This window comes from Ochotona curzoniae, unplaced genomic scaffold (assembly GCF_017591425.1).
Source record: "Ochotona curzoniae isolate NIBS_2020 unplaced genomic scaffold, NIBS_Ocur_1.0 contig_2294, whole genome shotgun sequence".
Classification (NCBI taxonomy): domain Eukaryota; kingdom Metazoa; phylum Chordata; class Mammalia; order Lagomorpha; family Ochotonidae; genus Ochotona; species Ochotona curzoniae.
In genome coordinates this window covers 85,164-104,625 of record NW_024465405.1, presented here as the reverse complement: position 1 = coordinate 104,625, position 19,462 = coordinate 85,164, and the positions used below count along the sequence as shown (strand labels likewise).

At 45.2% G+C, this 19,462-nt stretch overlaps 1 protein-coding gene across 4 annotated transcripts in view; it reads right to left on the bottom strand.

Moving 5' to 3' along the window:
- Positions 1-216: 216 nt before the first annotated feature.
- The window catches only part of LOC121151090 (nuclear autoantigen Sp-100-like), a 54,081-nt gene continuing 34,835 nt past the window's right edge, over positions 217-19,462 (bottom strand). For 2 of the 4 annotated variants that reach the window (XM_040972278.1, XM_040972277.1), the window contains exons 7-13: positions 19,257-19,370; positions 17,659-17,712; positions 8,790-8,837; positions 5,740-5,787; positions 4,323-4,427; positions 1,568-1,710; positions 217-432 (exon numbers count right to left, since the gene is read on the bottom strand). In XM_040972278.1, coding sequence (XP_040828212.1) covers positions 265-432; positions 1,568-1,710; positions 4,323-4,427; positions 5,740-5,787; positions 8,790-8,837; positions 17,659-17,712; positions 19,257-19,370 — 680 coding nt within the window. In that variant the 3' untranslated portion in view covers positions 217-264. The remainder of the gene's footprint in view (positions 433-1,567; positions 1,711-4,322; positions 4,428-5,739; positions 5,788-8,789; positions 8,838-17,658; positions 17,713-19,256; positions 19,371-19,462) is intronic. The other 2 variants (XM_040972280.1, XM_040972279.1) reach the window with 2 other exon arrangements.

Genomic DNA, 19,462 nt, shown 5'->3' with positions numbered 1-19,462 from the left:
AACTCTATAACTCTAACAAGACATGTGTCAACAGTTTAGGTGAACAGTTTTAGGAGGGGTGTGCAGAGAAATCTTCAATACCCTAGTGAGGAGTAACTAATCTTTGTGTCCCACCAGGTGAGTTATAAGTGCATCTCCACTGCCCGTTTCCTGTCTGTTTCTAAGCTTTCCTTGCTGTTCTCCATCTATTCTAGTTTTTTTTTTCGTTTATTTGTTTATTTGTTAGTTTGTTTTGAGGGGTTTCTGGAATGATCCTGATGGTCATTACGAGAGAGAGTGGGGACCCAAAGTCGACAACAGGCAAGAGCCAGAGAAAGCTGCTCTCCCTAGTCCCGAAGTAAGTAAGTTTACTGTTTTTGTTTCTTCAGACCGCTCAGTGCTCCTAATAGTCATCTTTCTTCTGCTTCTTGGTGGGTTTTGCAGAAATCCTTTCTGAAAGACAGAAACAGTCAACGACATCATGGATCTTGCCTTTGTTCTGTGAGGCTTGTGTCTATGACTATCTTCTAGCAATTTCTATCTGGGTGTCTCACTGTCAGCTCTAAGTCAAGATGTCTTCATGGAGATTGTTTTCCACGATGCTCTGGTGATGGAGGGCTTCCTGCCCTCTACCATCAGCTGAGCTAACAACTGGAGCCTTTTTAACCGGATGTGTCCCAGCATATGGCGCAGCACAATTCTGGCTGTCCTGTGTGTGCACATATGATGCCCTGTTCATCATTCTTGTTTGCCAGACTGTTCTTGGACATGAAAACTGTCCCGGGAATCTGCCCTTGACTTCAGAGCCAGAAACGACAGTCCCTCATCCAGCTGCTTCCTCACCTCCTGCCAATGCTCCTTACTCCAGCATGCGCCCCATGCTACTCCGTGGTTGGGGGCAGCCATCTCCCTGGTTTGGGATTCATACCTGGTCCTCTCTTGTAGCTTGAGATGGAGCTCATTAAATATTTGCTTTACAAAAATCCCTTTCTTCATTGCAAGAATGCCACAAGCAAGGACTGTCTGAGGTGTGCTGGAAGAGCTCGGTATCCGGGATTGAAATTCCACAGGTTCATCTGCATGGAGAGCCTGTTCCTGCCTTGTCCATGCCAGGGGATTCATGGAAGGGGCAAAGCTATCACTTATAATGTACTCTGTTTATGTCCTCTTTCAAGGTTAACACTGACTGGTTCATCTAGCTGAAATACACTAGAATCTAGGAACTACCCACACCATTCAGCATTTCCATATACATAATTCTATGACGGTACATTTATTGGTTCCTAAAGTTGCACACTCCTTTCTCCCCTCATGTGACCCACTGCACAATTCCTTTGTGGCAGAATGAAGACCACAAGGTACCAACCATCCTGTCCCCCGAAGGGGACATGCTAATGTACTTACAGGACCAGGCTGTAAAGCAAGCCAATCATGGAGATACTGAGTTGTGCAGTAAAGCTACAATTGCATTTTCACCCTAGGATGTACAGTCAGGATGGCTTTGTGGACACAGCAAAGGTCCCCCAAAGTCCAGACTGGTGAATCTTGATGGTAAACCATTGACAAGACCTCAAAGTCACCAAAATACCTGGATCAAAATTTTCAGGGGCCACCCGAGGCAGCGCACGGTTTGCTTCCAGTTGTTGGATGTCACGTAGCCGCCTTCAATTTCAAATTCTCGCAGGGTGAAGTATCTTCCATCCTCACCCTGTATACACTTCTGACCGGAGCCTGTAAGACCAGGACAAGGTTAGCTCCTCCATGGCGACAACACTAAAGCCTGGCTCCCTACCACCCTGGCCGTGGAGCTGCCCATCTGGGGTTCTGCATCTGTCGCAGGAGACTGTTTCCCCACCAGACCTCAGTGCTCCATTCCCAGAAAGAAAGGTCAAGGTCGAAGGAGACTCTGCATCATGTATTGTGTCTGGGACTTTCATGCAGTGAGGTGGAGAATAACTGCCAGCAATATTTATCCGTTCACAGTATTTTATTATGATAAAAAGCAGTTGAATAGCACTGAAGAACAAGCAGGACTGTCTTCCCTGTCTCTCTCTGGTTCTGTGCCAGCCTAAACATCAGTGGGACAGATGAGGACATACAGCCCCATGCTATATGTAGCCACGTGGAAACTGTCTTTACAGCTACTTCCAACATGACTTGCATAACTTCATTCCTCAAGATAATGATTGATCATCAACTCTTTCTCATGGTCTGCACTCATGGCTACTTCATGCTAAAACTAACTATTATTATAGGACTCTGGTGTTATGACTCAACAGGCTAATCCTCCACCAGCAACCCATATGGGTGTCGGTTGGAATCCTGGCTGCTGCATTTCCAATCCAGTTCCCTGCTAATGGCCTGGGAAAGCAGCAGAGGCTGGCCTAAGGTCTTGGGACCCTGAACACACGTGGGGGACCTGGAAGAAGTTCCTGGCTCCTGGTTTTGGATAGGCTCAGCTTCGGCTGTTGCGACCATTTGAAGAGTGAACCTGCAGCAGATGGAAGATCTTTCTCTGTCTCTCCTTCTCTCTGTAAATAAGCCTGCCTTTCCAATGGAAATAAATATTTTGAGATACATTTATTTAATTGGAATGGCAGATTCACAGAGAGGAGAAACAGAAAAATCTTTCATCTGCTGGATGACTCCCCAAACATTTTCAACAGCTGGAGCTAGAGCTGAGCTGAAGCCAGGAGCCAGGAGCTTCTACCTGGTCACCCACGCAGGTGAAGGGTCCCAAGGCTTGGGGCTGTCCTCGGCTGCTTTCCCAGGCCACAAGCAGAGAGCTGGATGGGAAGTGGAGTATCTGAGACCTGAACTAGATTCTGGTGCTTGCAAGGTGAAGATTTAGTGAGACACAGTGTGAGGCACTAAATAAACCTTCTATTACAGAAATGTTTTCCAAAGTGAAAAGTTAAGTTACAAATATGAAATAGAATCATAGAGCAAATACTTAAACAGCCATTGGAGCCCAGAGGTATACTGTAGAAGTGGGAGAAACTGGCAGAGAAGGGGGAGGCAAGTTTTACTTGTTCTCATTGTGTGGGGGGGAAGTTAAGAGCCACAGCGACTGAGTATCATGTCACACCTGATGCACACTGTCATGGCGAAGGCATTTTCTGAGTTTGTCCCCCAAGTCTTCATGTGTGGGATGCTAGGTCCTTAGTGTGGCCATGGGAGAAGTGGCTGGACCCTGAAGAAGTCAGGCCTCATGGGAACCCTACAGGTGCTTGAGGGGTTGCCCACAGAAGGAATCGCAGGAGTCCAGCTGCTCTTGGGCTTTCTGCTTCGCAGTGTGCTCTCCTCTCATGTCCACCCATCCAGGTGCCATCCATCAGGAGGCCCTCACTGGAGGGTGGACACATGTGGCTGCCTCATCTCACACTTGCAGCCTCCAAACACAAGAGCTAAGCCGACCTCTTTTTGTTATAATGGAGCTTGCCTCTGGTATTTCATTGTAGGAATGGAAAACTGACTGAAACAGGCTGCTGATCTTTCTTCTGATTCCAAATCCTGAGCTCTGCGCCCCTAGCATAAGGCTGCTATGGGGAGAGGGCCCATGAAGGGCCTGTGGGATTTCTCAGATGTGTGCATTTTTAATCCAGGTTTTGAGCTGCTTGAGCTGGTGTCAAGTGCTAAATGGCATCCTGTGGACCTTTCTCATGATGAGAGGAGATATGGCCCGGTACGCTAATGTCTTATGCATTTCAGAGGTTGGAAAAGCCACTGTTACTACAGGACATCTGGCGTGTGTGTATAAGAAAGCTAGCACCATGAGCCTGGGACTATCCTTAGAAGAGCCAATGGGGAATGGTCGGTCCTGAGCTGGCCTTATGGGATGGAGTTCAGGAGGGGTTCTGCCATCCTCAGAACTGAGAAGAGTGGTCAGCTGTGCCTGCAAGTGTGTGTGCAAGCCACGCAGCTTATGCAGAACACCTGCTTTCCTTCTGTGAGTTTGGGATTGGGAATGCGCCATGGAGAGGCCGTCTCCATGACTGATTACCTTTTGATGGAAATCCTGGCTTTCCCTGGCAGTCACCATGTGACACATGCAGGATTGTGCCCTATGCGCCTGCAGCAGATAGGGCTCCCAAGGGGCTTGTTCTCGGTCTCCTCTGGACCAGAGCTAAGTGTCTTTTTCCTTTGCTGACTCTGCTGTGCTGTCCTTCACTTAGAGAACCACTGGCTGGGGGCACAGCTGCAGACTGAGTCCTAGGGGTTCTCCTGGCGATGTAACAGGCCACAGCGGGGCTTGGAGGCTCAGCGTGGTGGTCTGCCTCCTGAACTGCACGCTCTTTGCAGGGGCATTTCAGCGGTAACTCACAGAAGCCCACGAAGCTCACCTTGTTGCAGCAGATTCTTGTATAGAATCCCATTCATGAGTCCACATTCGACAGGAAGCTCAGGACCCTTAAATTTTTCAGTTGTGTTTCTGGGAATTCTTCGACCTACAGAAAGCATACATTTTTTCATTTCGTCATCCTCTACTATTATGCATGGGCTGTTCTTGTTATTTACTTATTTGAAAGACTGAACAACAGAGGAAGGGATAATCAGAGATTCTCTCCACTGTTTCAGTCCCCTCATGGCTGCAGTGGCCAGGTCTGGGTAAACCAGGAACTCCATCCAGGTCCTTAGGGTGAGTGGCAGGTGCCCAAGTACTTGGGCCATCTTCTGCTGTTTTCCCAGGCAGAAGGCAGTCAGCTGGGACTCCACCTGGCACCCTGACAGCAACAGTTCAAGATTCCCCCTTCATAGCTTAGAATACACAGCAAGGATTCCCCATGAGTTACATTTTGAGTTCTTTCATGGCAGTCTGGACACCTAAACATGATGTCACCTCCACTGCCATCCTCCAAAATCCTGTCTTGTGTGGCACAATCTGAACACCAAGCTGCTGGCCAACCCACAGCTTCCTGGTGCTATGGATTCGGAATTGTGTAGATGGGAGGCAAAACCAGTAGCTTTTAGTCTTGTCCCTCTCCAACTTGAGGCATCAGCAGGGGGAGCAGGAACATGCAGGGGCGGCTTGTGGGCTCCCAGTGGGAGGTGTCTGTCTCCCCCTCCCTGTGTATTGCTTCACTTCCTGGACTCAGCTCTTGGTGTGATGGGGGGCCGGGTGGATGTGTTGCAGAGGAAGCTGCAGGAACTCAGGGAAGCCTGCACCCTGCACTAGAGGCCTGCAGGGATCTGATTCCACTGCAGCATAGTCTTAGAGAGAACCTCTGTGGCAGAGTGGCTGCAGACTGGTAAGTAGGAGGATGGGCTGCCCTCAGTCCTCCAAGAACCACTTGGAGATACACAGGCCACCAGAGCTGGGGCAGGCCCAGAGCTGGGGCACTTGATGGAGTTCATCTACCACCACCTCCCACGCCAAAACAGGACAGATGTCAGTCAGAGGTGGAGTGGGAGTCAGGACATGGATCTGGGTGGAGCCACCAATGGCTCTCCACGTGTGCAAGGAAAGGGTCGGCTAAGCATTACATGGGTGTGCCCTTTCCATCCTTCTCTTCTTTCCCTCCTCAAATGGCATCTGCAGTTAAGGAGGTGCTGCCAGACCTAGGGTGCCTCCTGGATCGGCTGGCTAATCCAGCAGGTGGGTGTTAGCACCAACCCGTCATGCTGCCACAGTCCCCATGCACTAGGGCAGCTGCAGAAGCCAGCTCAGGAGACCCACTCACTGCTCAGGACGTGCAGCGCTGAATAAAAGCTCGGACCTTGAATTGTTAACAGTACTTTTTAGCATTCTGCTCTTGTTACCTGTTCTCCTGTGTCTTTTCAAAGGACCATTGTTGACAGTTTTTGTCTCTGAAAAAGATGAGAAACAGCAATGTGCCTGATACAGCTCTGCATTGCAAACAGTAGTGCATTACAAAACACCATACAGAGGTAACTTTTCAGAAGCCTATCTGGGACATACTTACAAAAATTGTATCATAAAATTATAAATACATGACATATAAGAATATATTGACTTAGTATAGTTATGCATTATACATACCTGTGACTAGATATGTATTATACATCTTTAAAAACTTAACTGTCCAGCAAAGGAACCCTCCCTTATTCCCCTGCCGACTCTGCCCACTTACTTTCTTGTTCTGAGGCTGGTTGGGTGCTACGGTCCCTTCCAGTACAGGCAACCTCACCTTGGCATTCCTTATTGTGCACTAGTCTTTGTTGCGACCGCACCTGGGTCGACCCACACTGGTGCCTAGATTTGCGAGTGGATGACGTGGGGACAGATTCAGCCTGGTCTTGCCCCCACGTCTGCCAATTGTATGCCAGTGTGTAGCTTTCCATGGCCTGTTCTGGGCTGTTTCGTATCATGTTTCTTGCACTTACCTGCTGGGTCTGTGTCCTGCCAGAGGAGTTGCCCAGGCTCCTCCATCAGAACCTCTCCCAATGCCAGGTTTCACGCTTACCAGTGGGTCCATGAGCCAACCCTACTCAGTCTACCTCCTGTCCTAGCAGGAACTGTGGCTTTTCCTGACTGGCCTTCAACCCAATCTGGTTCTTGCTGTTGGATTTCCAGCCCAGCCATGGTTTGTCCATACCCACATATGGCTCACACATGGCTCAGTAGTGGGTTGAGACCTTGCCTAGTCCATCGCACATCTGCCCTGGTCCTCCAGGACACCAGGTGGTGTTGGGGTCCGGCCCGGTTCGGTGCATCCAATCCCAGTCCACACTTGTGCCAAGGGAGACTACAACTGTTTCCAGATCAGAACGCAGCCCCCCTTCCAGGCCACGCGTCTCTTGGTGGGAACCTCAGCTCAGCTAGGGTTGTCCCCTTTGCTCCCCAACTGGGCCTGTTCCCAGCCATAGATCACACACATGCCAGTGGATGCTCTGACTCAGCTTGGCACAACCCCTCCCCCATCCCAAACTCTGCCTTAGACACTGTGGCTTAGCGTCCCTGGCTCCCACAGACCAGTAGGTACAAGAGCCTAGCTCAGCATGACCTGTGCTCCCTCCTGGTTTCTAGTTTCACTTCTGGGCTAAGGTTTGCTCAGTTGTGCCTGATCTACTCTGTTCCATTACCAGTTGACACATTAGCCAGCTGTTGGAGCTACTTTTGCAGGACAAGTCCCAAGCCATAGCTTCTGCATGGACTAGTATTTGGTGGTCAGCATTAATAGTGATTACAAGTTTTACAAAGGAAGAGTTACTGCCTGTTTCAGGTCCAAGAAGCACAATGGGTTCAACATGGAGTTAATTAAGCAGGGACTCAAAGAATCAAATCCCCAGAGCTCCCAGGCTTCATTGTCTGCAATGAAGGCGGTGGGTAGGTCCCGGACCTGCCCAGTCCCGGAGACCTCCCCCCTCAGTATACTCACCCCGAAGGAAGCGGCCCCCGGAGCCCAGGAGGCCCGGGAACTGCTCACCATGTGCACATGGCGGCTGTCTGGGATCCAGGCATAAGACGCCCCGTCCTGAGACCCAGTGTGTGTTGAGCCAGGTTCGGTCGCAACAAAGACTAGTGCACAATATGGAATGCCAAGGTGAGGTTGCCTGTACCAGAAGGGACCTCAGCGTCCAACCAGAAAGTGTAAGAAACAGGAAGGGAGGGGGCAGAGCTGGCAAGGGGAATAAGGGGGTGTTCCCCTGCTGGACAGCTACTCCCACTGGAGAGCATGGGCTGGGATGGGGGCAGACCAGACTAGGCAGAGGTACTACACCTGTGCGCCTCATGTGGACTAGATCAGGGAAAAGCCGGGCTGGGCTGATTATTCCTACTGGTGCAAACAAAATTAAAGTGGGCGAGGGTTGTTTGGGCTTAGCTGCAGCATCAGCTGGAATCTGGGAGTGGGAGAGGCCTGGGAGGGAAATAGTGGGCTCATCCCTCTTGGATTACCACTTCCATGGGAGGACATAAAACTAAGATAGTGGCTAGGGTGGAATGGGGTGTGGGACAGACTGGATTACTGCTACACATACTGGCAAACCAGGGTAGGGGGCGGGCCTGGTGGGGGTTATTGTGGGTCGCTCCAACTAGGCTGCAGCTCCCACTGGTTTATGTGAGGACCAAGTATGTGCTGGGCAGAACCAGGCTGGACTGCAACACCAATTGGTTCCAGTGGAAGTTGGGAGTCAAAACAACCAACCCAGGAATTGCAACCACCAGCTGATTGGGGCGATGGACTGTGCCAGGCCCTGTACTTGCTAGCACATCCAAGAAGTTTCTTTGGAGATCTTCCTAATCTACATGCTGGACTCAGAACCCTAACCAAAAAAAGAGAGAATATAGAACAGGTCAGCCAACCATCTCAGCTAGGATGGACTATGTCAATCAGTGGATTTTTCAAAGACCTCATAGTGCTTGGAGTGGCAAGACTGACAGCGATTCATAACTGTTGCAATATCAAAACCACTTGAGCAAGAACCTCAGAGCATGCCCTACATCCAGGACCTGGGGAGGGTGGGAATTTGGGTGGCCTTTCTCCCTTAATACCCCCCTTTAAACATGAAGGTGACAATATGGAAAACATTAGTATTATCCACTTTCCTGTAGCCCTTGAATGTTCTTACCCTAATTAACTATGTAAAAATAAAATTTTACATTAAAAAAAGAAAAAAAAATGGAAGAAAAATAACTTAACTGTGGTTTTACAGATGTATAATATAGATCAACTGTGTTTAAAAGAGAGAAATGCAGAAAAACTTCCCACTTGTTCTTACTTTCCAAACGCGGAAAACAGTGGGACTGGGTCACGCCCAAGGCAGAAATCAGGAAGAATCGTCATTATTAATAAGTTGTTAGTTAATTCCTACTAACTATTTAAGATGTGGCAATCATTTGTTTTTACCTCTCTTCCTGCCTCTTTTCAAAGGATCACTGTTGACTCTTCTTGTCCCTGAGAAAGAAGGAACAGCAATGTGCCTGTTACTTACAGCACTGCATTGCAAACAGCAGTTCATTACAAAACACCACACAAAGGTAAAATTTCAGGACCCTTTCTAGTACTTAAAATATACATGAAATTTGTTTTATATGCTGCGACATTTCATTATTATTACTGTATAATCATTAGTAGATGCATAGTAATGATATATACTAATGATTGTTCTTTCTATACTTTTTAAGGAATTCTACTTCATTCTATTCAACCACATTCCTACATGGTGCTTCTCCCCGGGGCAGGCACCGGGGTCACCTGAGGTTGCGTTGCAGCACAGGGGGCCGGGCCCCAACCCAAGGCCTCTGCCTCTGCCTGTGCTGGTAACCAGCTTCCAGGATCAGCTACAACTGCAGGTCCTGGGGCTCGCACCGTGAGAATCAGGGACCACAGGCATAGTTCCTTCTGGTTCTCCCCACATCCCTTTGGGGTCTAACACTTTTCACATACATGTGAAACAAATTAATTGATTGGAGGTCAAGAGCTTTTCTTAGAGGGCCCGCTGATATTTAGCAGCTGCAACTACTCAGCTCTGCAGGCAAACCAGGAAACATTCATGCCCATACGTACAGGAAACGCCTGTGACTGTGTGCTAATAAAGCTTTATTAGCAGTTGGGAGGCTAGATGTAACCTGTAGAATGTAGTTTGCCAACCTTCTGCCTAGTCTTTTCAAAAGATTTATTTATAATTATTACAAAGTCAGATATGCAGAGAGGAAGAGAGACAGAGAGGAAGATCTTCCGTCCGATGATTCACTCCCCAAGTGCGCACAATGGCTGGTGCTGTGCTGATTGGAGCCAGGAGCCAGAAACTTCCTCCAGGTCTCCGACATGGGTGCAGGGTCCCAAGGCCTTGGGCCATCCTCGACTGCTTTCCCAGGCCACAAGCAAGGAGCTGGATGGGAAGTGGAGCGTGCCGGGACCAGAACCAGCGCCCATATGGGACCCCGGCACATGCAAAGCGAGGACTTGAGCTGCTAGGCTATTGTGCCGGGCCCTACCTAGTCTTACTAACAAGCAAGATGCTTGAAACTGGATATACTGTATTTTAAAAATCAGCTCCCAAGTCATTTCAAAGAAACTGCAAACAGCATTTGCTGTAATTCAGGGTGAGTAAAATAATGACAATATGTTAACTTGATTTTAGACTTTTGGTTCCACTAACTTATTTCATCCTTAGAAAAAATCTATCAAACAGAGAGTAATACCATTATTTTACAAAAGACAAAGTGATGCTCATAGATAAAAAGGGAAAGTAAATATAAGTTTTGAACAGGTTTCCTTTGGGAAAGAGACAGAGATAAAATATGAAAGCAACAATACAAGGCCTTAAAACCAACATTATGGTGACTTTAACTGAAGAGACTGATGCTACAAATATAAACTTTAAATAAAATCTTTGTACTGAGGAAGAAGGGAAGTGATCAAGAACTTAAAAGCCAGGCCACTGAGAGGAATCTGTAGAAATGAAGGGCCAAGGTCTAATTAAAAGCACAAGCACCTGAATTCAAATGCATTTCAGAGGAGCAAGGTGCCTGATTCATGCACTGATTGGATGTGTTGTCCCTCAACATGAGTCACTCTCCATACATGCACTTAGGGCTGCAGCATTCAAAAGTGTCTGAGCGTTAAAGTCAAGGGACAGAACAGGTATTGTTTCTAAAGTCCTGCCCCCACGGAATGCCGCTCAGAGTACTTCCCTCCATCCAAGACGGGACTTCTTGGTGCTGATCACATTGCTTCACGTTGCAAGGCTCTGTTTTACATACACTATACACCTCACCAGGATAAAACGGGTTTCCTAAGACACTAAGGGATGACTGCCATGCCGAGAGGACTCACAACCCGAGATCAAGACATGCTCTGCTTCACAAACGCTGCCCTCGGGAGGGAAGTGAAGATGCCAGGGAGGCACCTGTCGGAAGAGGTGACGAAGCCTGCATTCAGGAGTAAGAGCTTGGCAGTGGGTCCTAAAGGCCTGAGAGGAACAAGCAGGGGAAATGAAGAACTCTAGCAGGTAGAGTACTTCTTGCTTGATCTTCAGAATCAGAAATTGCTCTGCATTGATCAAAGAGTGGTACTGGGCTGAGTAGGGTAATGCTGTGGCTGCCAAGGGTCAAAGTCACCCATGAAGTTGTTCTGTGTGGGATTCTCCTCCTGTCACTAACAGTGCTGAAGGCATATCTTGGAAAAAGAGAACCTACTTGTTCTCTTCTTCTGCCCCTTTTCTGATTCGTTCTCTCTGTGTCTCTCTGTCTCCTTCCCCTGCCTCTTCCCTCCATCCCTTGTCCCTGGGGTCCCATGAGAAGACACCTGTGCTATGTCTGGACTATGTCTGCTTTTCCCTTCCCTATAAGGTAGCCAAGATGACGCCCTGGCCCTGGTTGTATGTAACCTGGATCTGCAGCAATAGCTATTACTGAGCAACATACATGGTTTTGCTCTGTGTCTTAGCTGGGTTTCCCTTTTAATTAAAACGTACTGATAGCAAACAACTTCAGAGCAAAGAAACAGCACGTAGGCAGTCTCTCTTGGTTCTCAGCATGAAGAAATTCAGGTTGCCAGTCACATTATATGAAACAAAGTGCTCAGTCCTGTTGTATAGTGGTTCCTTGTGTGTCAGTGAGCTCTGGTCCCTTGCTACTGTCTTATATCTAGGAAGTAGAATACTTGGAGAAATTAGGATATGGCTCTTCTTGAGTCAGCCACTGCACAATACTAAAACCAGCATCAGCTCATTAATGCAGTAGTAAATTAGAAAAATTAAGTCACACAAAACTACTTTTGCCTCTAGTTGGGACCAGTATTTGGAGATAAAGAGTGTGGGTGATGTTCAGCTGACTGATTTATTCAGAACATCAACAGATGCCTCAACATCCAAGGAAGGTGCAACAGATGCTCTGCATCCTAAGGCAAGGTGCTGGTCTAGTCCTGTTGCCAGAAATGGAGGGGCTCTCCCTCTGCCAGCACCAGCCATCCCCATCTCCAGGACTCAGCCAAACAGTAAAGTCTAAATACACTCACCCTACCCTGCACTGGAGATCTCAGACTCACTCTGGAAACGTGTAGAGCTGCAAGGTCATGAGCAGAGATGAAGGCAGGACTTGGGGCCAATAACAGCGTCAATAAACAAATGGGATTACCTTGACCTGGTATCGTCAAGATGGGAGCTGGACAGGGTATTTTTGAGACACATTTTGCCCAGGGAATCTATTAGAAAGAACCTCCGCTGTCATAATTTCCAGGACGTTCCAGAGTCTTCAATTCCAAGCTGTGGTGGCTTGCATATATATGATTAGGGGATTTTATGAGAAGGATACATTTCTGTTCCCCACTGACAGAGTTTGGCTTAGAGGAATTGTGGGGGCTAAGCAGAGGCTCAGGGAATGCCTTGCTTCTCTCCATGGCTTAGCAGGTTCATGGGACTGAGAGTGGCTTCCCCCTTACTGTACCTTGCCCAGCAAAGCAAGGTGGGGACTCTGTGACTGCATGATAGGGCATGGAGAGTGGCTGGATCTCAGGGATGTCACAGGTGCTACTTCAAGGCTCACAGTTTCATGAGTGCAGAGGGTTCCGGGCTCACCCTGAGGACCATACAGATACTGTGTAATTTATGTGCTTCTGTGGATGGACTCATTACTGTGGACTAATTCTAGGCATTGATCATCGTGGAAGTGAGAAAGTGAGTGGACTCACACTGGTCACACCACGCTCATGGTGGGCTCACAGTGGTAATACTGTGACCATGTTGGGCTCACAGTCGTCACACCATGGTCATGGTGGGCTCACACTGGTCACACCATGGTCATGGGGGGCTCACAGTGGTCACACCATGGTCATGGGGGGCTCACAGTGGTCATGCTGTGGTCACAGTGGGCTTACTCCAGCCAATGTGGTCATATCTCCCCCTGCTGTTCATAAAGATCTATCATGCCCAACTTAGGTGTCATTGTGGACTCCTGTCCCACCCTTGTGCTTCAGAGCTCCTTGGTCCTACCTAGCACACACCTCTGGATATTTACTGCAGGAGTAGAAACTCCAGCCAGAGAGGCACAGTGCCAAGATACAAGTCACCAGAGGGGAGAAACCAACAAGTGTTTCATGCCTAAAAATAAAAGCAGAAATGCAAACAACATGCACAAGGAAAAGATAATGATTCCCCAAAAGAAACATAGCACTTCAATATTAAAATACGATGATGAAGAGATAGATGAAATGTCTGAAAAAGAATGATCATAAGATTACACAGAAACACAGGGAAACGAACACAGAGGAATTAATGTATGATATGGTTATTTTTTCTGAGATAAATATTGAGAAGAAATTAAACTTAGCTGTTTGAAATGAATAATTCAATCTGTCAAATGGGAAACACAGAAAAAAATCTTAACAACAGACTTGGTGGGTCAGGAGGAAGAATATCCTAGCAAGAAGACAAATCCTTGGAAATATCTCAGTCAGACAAAAAACCAACAACAACAACAACAAAAACAACAACAAAAAAAGAGAAACACTAAAGATAGTCTTTGAGCTCTGTGGGATATTAACAAATGACCAAACTTATGTATCTTAGGAGTTCCTGAAAGTGTGGAAAGAGTGAAATGAACAGAATGTTTATTAAGTGAGATCATGACAGAAAACTTCCCTAATTTGGAGGAGAAAAATGATAATAAAGTTCAAGACGCACACAGAACTCTCTGTATTAGATATGATCAGAAAAGATCTTCACCATGACACATTATAGTCAAACACGCAACAGTAAAACATGAAGAAAAGATTCTAAAATGTTCATGAGAGAAATGCCAGATCACCTTCAGGGGCTTCTCAGTCAGACTAACAGCTGGTTTCTCTAAGAAACCCTTCAGTTTAGGAGAGAATGGAGACACACCGGCCAGGTCCTAAAAGAAAGATTCAATCCGGAATACTGTGCCCAGCAAAGCAAGGTGAAATAAGGAGTTTCAAGAACAGAAAATGGAGAGAATTTGTTACCACTTGTCTAGCCTTACAAATGGTTCTTAAGAACCTGTTGCACATAGAAACCAGGAAAAATAGTCATCATTACAGAATGTGAAGGAGAAAAAGTTAGTGAAAAGCTGGCTATTTAAAACAAATGTTAGTGTATCTAAAGGGAGACATCATTACATAATAATAATTGGAACTTCATCACCCCACTTTCATCAATGGACAGATCAACTAGACAGAAAATCAGCAAGCAACAAGCAAACAAAACACACAGAGTTCATCTACACTGTGGACTAAATGAACCTGGTCGTTGTCTACAGAACATCTCACCCCACCATTGCAGAACACATTCTTTCATCACTCTGTGAGATTTTTTTTTTAAGGAAAGACTGTATTTGAGGCCATAAATCATCCTCAGCAAATTCAAAACATTGAAATCATACCATGCAACTTTTCTGACCACAATAGAATGAAGGTGAAAAGCAACAACTTAGCAAACTCTAGGAAATATGCAAACACACAGAAACTGATATGTTTGCACAGGAATCCACTGAATGAACAGTCGATCATAGAAGAAATCAAAAGAAAAAATATTCTTTTTAAAAATTCCTGGAAACAAATGTAAATGACAACACGACATATCAATATTCCTAATAAACAAAGATGGAGAAATCCTCAACAAAATTACTGGCTAATCCAACTCCACTGCGTATTAGAGAAGTGATTCATTCATGCCAAGTGAGATTTATCCTTGGTAATAAGGGCTGTTTAACAAATGCACATCCAGAAATGTGACACATAGCATGAATAAATTATGTTTAATTATCAAATAACATATTTGATAAAATATGACATCTTTTCATGATAAAAAAATCATAAGCAATTTGGATACAGAAGAACATGCCTCAACACAAGACAACATGTGACAAATCCACAGTGAGCACCACATTCATGGGGAAAAACTGTAAGCATTTCTACTAAGATCTGGAACCTGACAAGAATGCCCATTTCCACTGTTGCTTTCATTAGAGTCCCAGAAATTTTAGTTAGAGTCATAAAGCAAGAAAAGGAAGCCAAAGGAACACAAATTGGAAAAGAAAAGCTCAAGCTATCCCTGTTCACGGATGGCATGATTCTGTATGTAGAAGAACCAAATGACTCTACTAAGAGGCTGCTGGAGCTCATGAGGGAACTGGGCGAAATGATAGGGTGTAAAGCCAACACACAAAAATCAATAACCTTCGTATACACAATGCAATGGCTGAGAAAGAACTTGTAAGACCAGTCCCACTCACAATAGCTACAAAATTTAAAAATCTTAGAATAAATTCAAACAAGGATTTGAAAGAACTCTAGAATGAAAACTACAAAACATTAAAGAAAAAGTGGAAGACGACACATAAAAATGGAAAAAATCTTCCATATTCATGGATTTGAAGACTTAATATCATCAAAATGTCCATACTATCAAAGCAATTTTTAGATTTAATGTGATCTCAATCAAAATATTGAGGACATTGTTCTCATATTTAGAAAAATTATGCCAAAATTTATGTCAAAACAAAATAAACCCCAAGTAACTTTTGCATTCTTAAACAAACAAACAAAAAAGCCAGAGGGATAGCAATACCAGAATTCAAGGCATAGTATGGGACAGTTAATAAACTGAAGCTTAGAAATCAAAACAGCCTGGTACTGGCACCAAGAGAACAGAATATAAACCCCAGAAATTGACCCACGCATCCCCAGCCAACAAATCTTTGGCAAATAAGCTAAAGTTAATCTCTGCAGAACAGACAGTCTAGTCGATGAATGCTGCTGTGACAACTGGATCTATGCGTGCGGAAGTATGATAGAAGACACGTACCTTACCCTTCATGCAAAAAACAACTCAAAATGGATCAAAAATCTAAGCCTATGACCTAATAGCATCAGACTGTATAATAACAAATCAATCCAGTTAATAAATGGACAAAGAATATGAGAAGAAAAGATGGTTCTCAATAGTTAAAATAAAAATGGTAAGTAAACAAATGAAAAAAATCTAAGGAACACTAGCCATCAGGGAAATGCAAATAAAAACTACAATGAGGTTTCACCTCACATTCAACAATTTAAGAAGAATAAATGCTGGGTAGCATGTTGGCAGAATGTAAACTAGTACAGCCATTATGGAAGACAGCATGGAGATTCTGAAAACAGATCTACCATCCAATCGAGCCATTCTACTCCTGGGAGTTTATCAGCATATGAAAGTTATTTGTACTTCCATGCTTATTGTGGCCCTGAGATATGAAACAACCTGGATGTCTACCAATTGATAGATAAAGAAAATGTGGTAATCATATAGTATGAAGCACTAGTCAGCCATAAAAAATGATGAAATCCTGTCTTTTGCAACAAAATGGATGCAACTGGAAACCACTATGCTTAATGAAATAAGCCAGTTCCCTGAAACACAAATATTGTGCGCGTTCCTCATCTATGGTAACTAATGCACAAAATACAAACAAATGTAATCTATAGGAGCAAAACTGACATGTTGAGGTTTGATTATTGTTTACAGTCCTGGTCTATGCCCTGTACATTGCTTTCTTTTTCTACTTGCTTTTGTTGAATGCTTCATCCAATGCCGTGATCAGCCTGTGATTGTGAAATGAACTGAAATCCTGTCATTGTAAACATTTCTATAGAAGAAATGAGGAAGGAGGAGGGTGTGTGGGGAATGTGGCCAGGAGGGAGCGTTGGGTGGGCAGTCACTATGCTACTAAATCTGTGCTGTGGAATACATGAAATTGGTTCACTTGACAGAGTAATTCTGAAAATAGAAATGCAATAGAAATGTCCAACTTCCCTTTGTGGTGCACAGAATGGAACATCCTACATCATTCACACACCCATGCCTCAATGTGTAAATCCAGTTTTGGGTATGCTCTGACTTAACTGGGTTTAAGGAGTCATGAGTTTCCCAGGATTGGAACTGATCTTGTACTAATGCTTTGGCTTGTATTTAGTTGTTCAGATTTTGTCTGTCTGTGTTTGTTCTGTCTCCTCTTTTCTGCATTCATTGTTACAACACACAGTCTCTCCAATGTTTTATTCTATTTCTTCGTTTCTAAATCAGTGTTGGCATGTCCTTTACCACAGCTCTGGTCTGCACCCTCAGTTCCAAATCCTGTTCTTATCAAAGATGGTTGGGTTTGAGCCAATTCAGTTTTCCTTGTTAGTTCAGGGAATCAGCCATTTGAATGCAAATACGTAAGGCAGGTGGACAGAGTGGTGTTGGTCACACACAATCACTTCTTCTCATGGGCACAGAATCACAGCTTGATCCTTCAGTGCCTGGCCAGAGATCATATTTCTTAGCCTTACTTACTTGAAGCTAGCTTTGACTAAGTTTTGGCCAAAAAGATGTGATCAGATTTTCATCAAGGAAATGAAAGGCTTACTCTCTTCTTCATTTTTTCCATTCCCACTCGATGGGAGACAATGACAGTCAGAGTGGCCTTTGTGGGCCTGGAGATTGAAACCTATCAAGGAGGGCAGATTCTCCCTACCACTTCTGGAATTCTAGATGACAACTAATGTATTTGTGTTGAAACTGCTTGTTTTGGATACTATTTGTTGTAATGACATAGCTTATACTCTGAATAATCCAGCAGCTGTGAAGCTATCACGGCACACAGGAAATCTGTGGGCTGCAGCAAAGACAACAGCATCTGGCAGAAAGATCAGCACCATGGAGAAAGCCAAGGACCACCCTCCACAACCCAGTGCCCCCGCTGTGCCTATCCCTGCTGCCCTGCCGCCCCAGTACCTTTCTTAGCACCTTGGAGGTTTCTTTGTTTATTGTTGCATCTCTGCTTTTGTCCTTCAAACAGAAAAAATAATAATCTTTCAGATTGTAAGAGAAGCAGATTTTCAAGTTCTTTACATCAGTAGCCTTCAGGTATTTTATTTTTAAATCTTCATTCCCCAGTCATTAACATACCATGTTGGCAGTTATTATCATGGGGAAATAATAATTTCCACAAAACATTGTACACTTAGACACAGCCAAAACGTACACTGTGCTTTTACATATCCACATGGGGCTTTATTATCCATTTACAATAGAGAAAATATGGAAAGCAGCTGAAGTCAGGTGAAAGCTAACATTAGAAGCAGGGGCATGTCAAGGCAGTCAGGCCACTGCAGCCCTCAGAAATCACTGGTGCATTTTGATTCCTGGAATTCAGCAGCCTGGCTTGAATACCTACAGAATTTTATAACAGTCAGAACTTAAGATGTAGGTAGAAGAAAAATCATCAGAGAAATAAAGACAAATTTATAGGGATAATAGAGATTAGAAACTCGAGAAATTGAAGTGCAGGACACAGACTATAGAAGGAAAAGCAAAAAGGAAATGAAGAAGAATAATTAAAAACGACAAAGAAAATAGTCAAGAGAAGGCAGTGAACCAGTCATTGGAATTCCTGAAGAAAATAAAAATAATTGAAGAAATATTTAAAGGTACTTCAAGAAACAAGTTTCTGGAGTCACTCTGCAAAATGGAACATGCATCTAAACAGCACAGGTCTTTACCCTAAAATAGAAAACCTGACAGCCAACAATGAAACATGGACAAGCAAGTTTAAACTAGACCTGTATTACCACAGTGACGGTAGGGGCCAGCATGCAGCAGATTCGGGGCTATTTTAAAAATTCTTTCTTCACAAGGACATCCGCCTTGTTCAGTGTGTGTCACAGATGTAATGATTAAGTGTTATTAGGGGCAGGTGATGCAGAGCAGAGGGTTACGTTGCAGCTTGGCATCCCACATTTCATATCAGCGACTCTGCTTCCGATCCAGCTTCTTGTTAATGGGAGAAGGGGGCCCTCTTCAAAACGGTACATTGAGTTTAAGAGGCTTTTATCTGCTGGCAGTGAGGGTTGTGACAAAGTGACCCGTTATCTAGCAGCAACAGAATATTCAGCTTACTGATTCACAGACAAGGGCAGAGGTCATCTCAGAAATCCATTCTTTAGTATTGCGGTTGATACAGCAAATTAGATACTGCCTGTTTTACCAGGACATTTCTACCACACTGTCCATACTTAACCAACAGGCTGTGTCCCACTAAACACGACTTCACAACAATCTCTTGCTTCCACGCAGTTCTCAAAGAGTCAGGTTATGCAGATAGAGGGGAAAAGAGTCTGGCTCCTTATTACAGGATGCTCACAGGCAGGCACAGTGAGAAGCAGCAGCTCTGGTGTCAGAGTCCCCACACCCTCACTTGCAGATTCCTGATGGAGAGCCCAAGGCTGCCTGATGTACTCCTTGAACCCCACCTCCTGCCACGTGCCACTGCAGGGTCTGTGGTACGTGCTGAGTCACAGTCACCCCAGCACCCTCACGCAGCTTTCCCTTACCTGTCGTGTTAGAAGCTTGGTTACTCCCAGTCTGTGCTTCTTGGCCTCCCTTTGAGAAGCACATGACACAGTGGCAATTCCCATGTTCAGGTCGATGCAAATACAGCTCTGCTCCTAAATTGTGACATGTAAAGAAGTTTCATTTTTGACCCGTCTCCCCACAGATCCTTTCTACCCCCCAACATTAGGGGCCCCTTCCTCTCCAC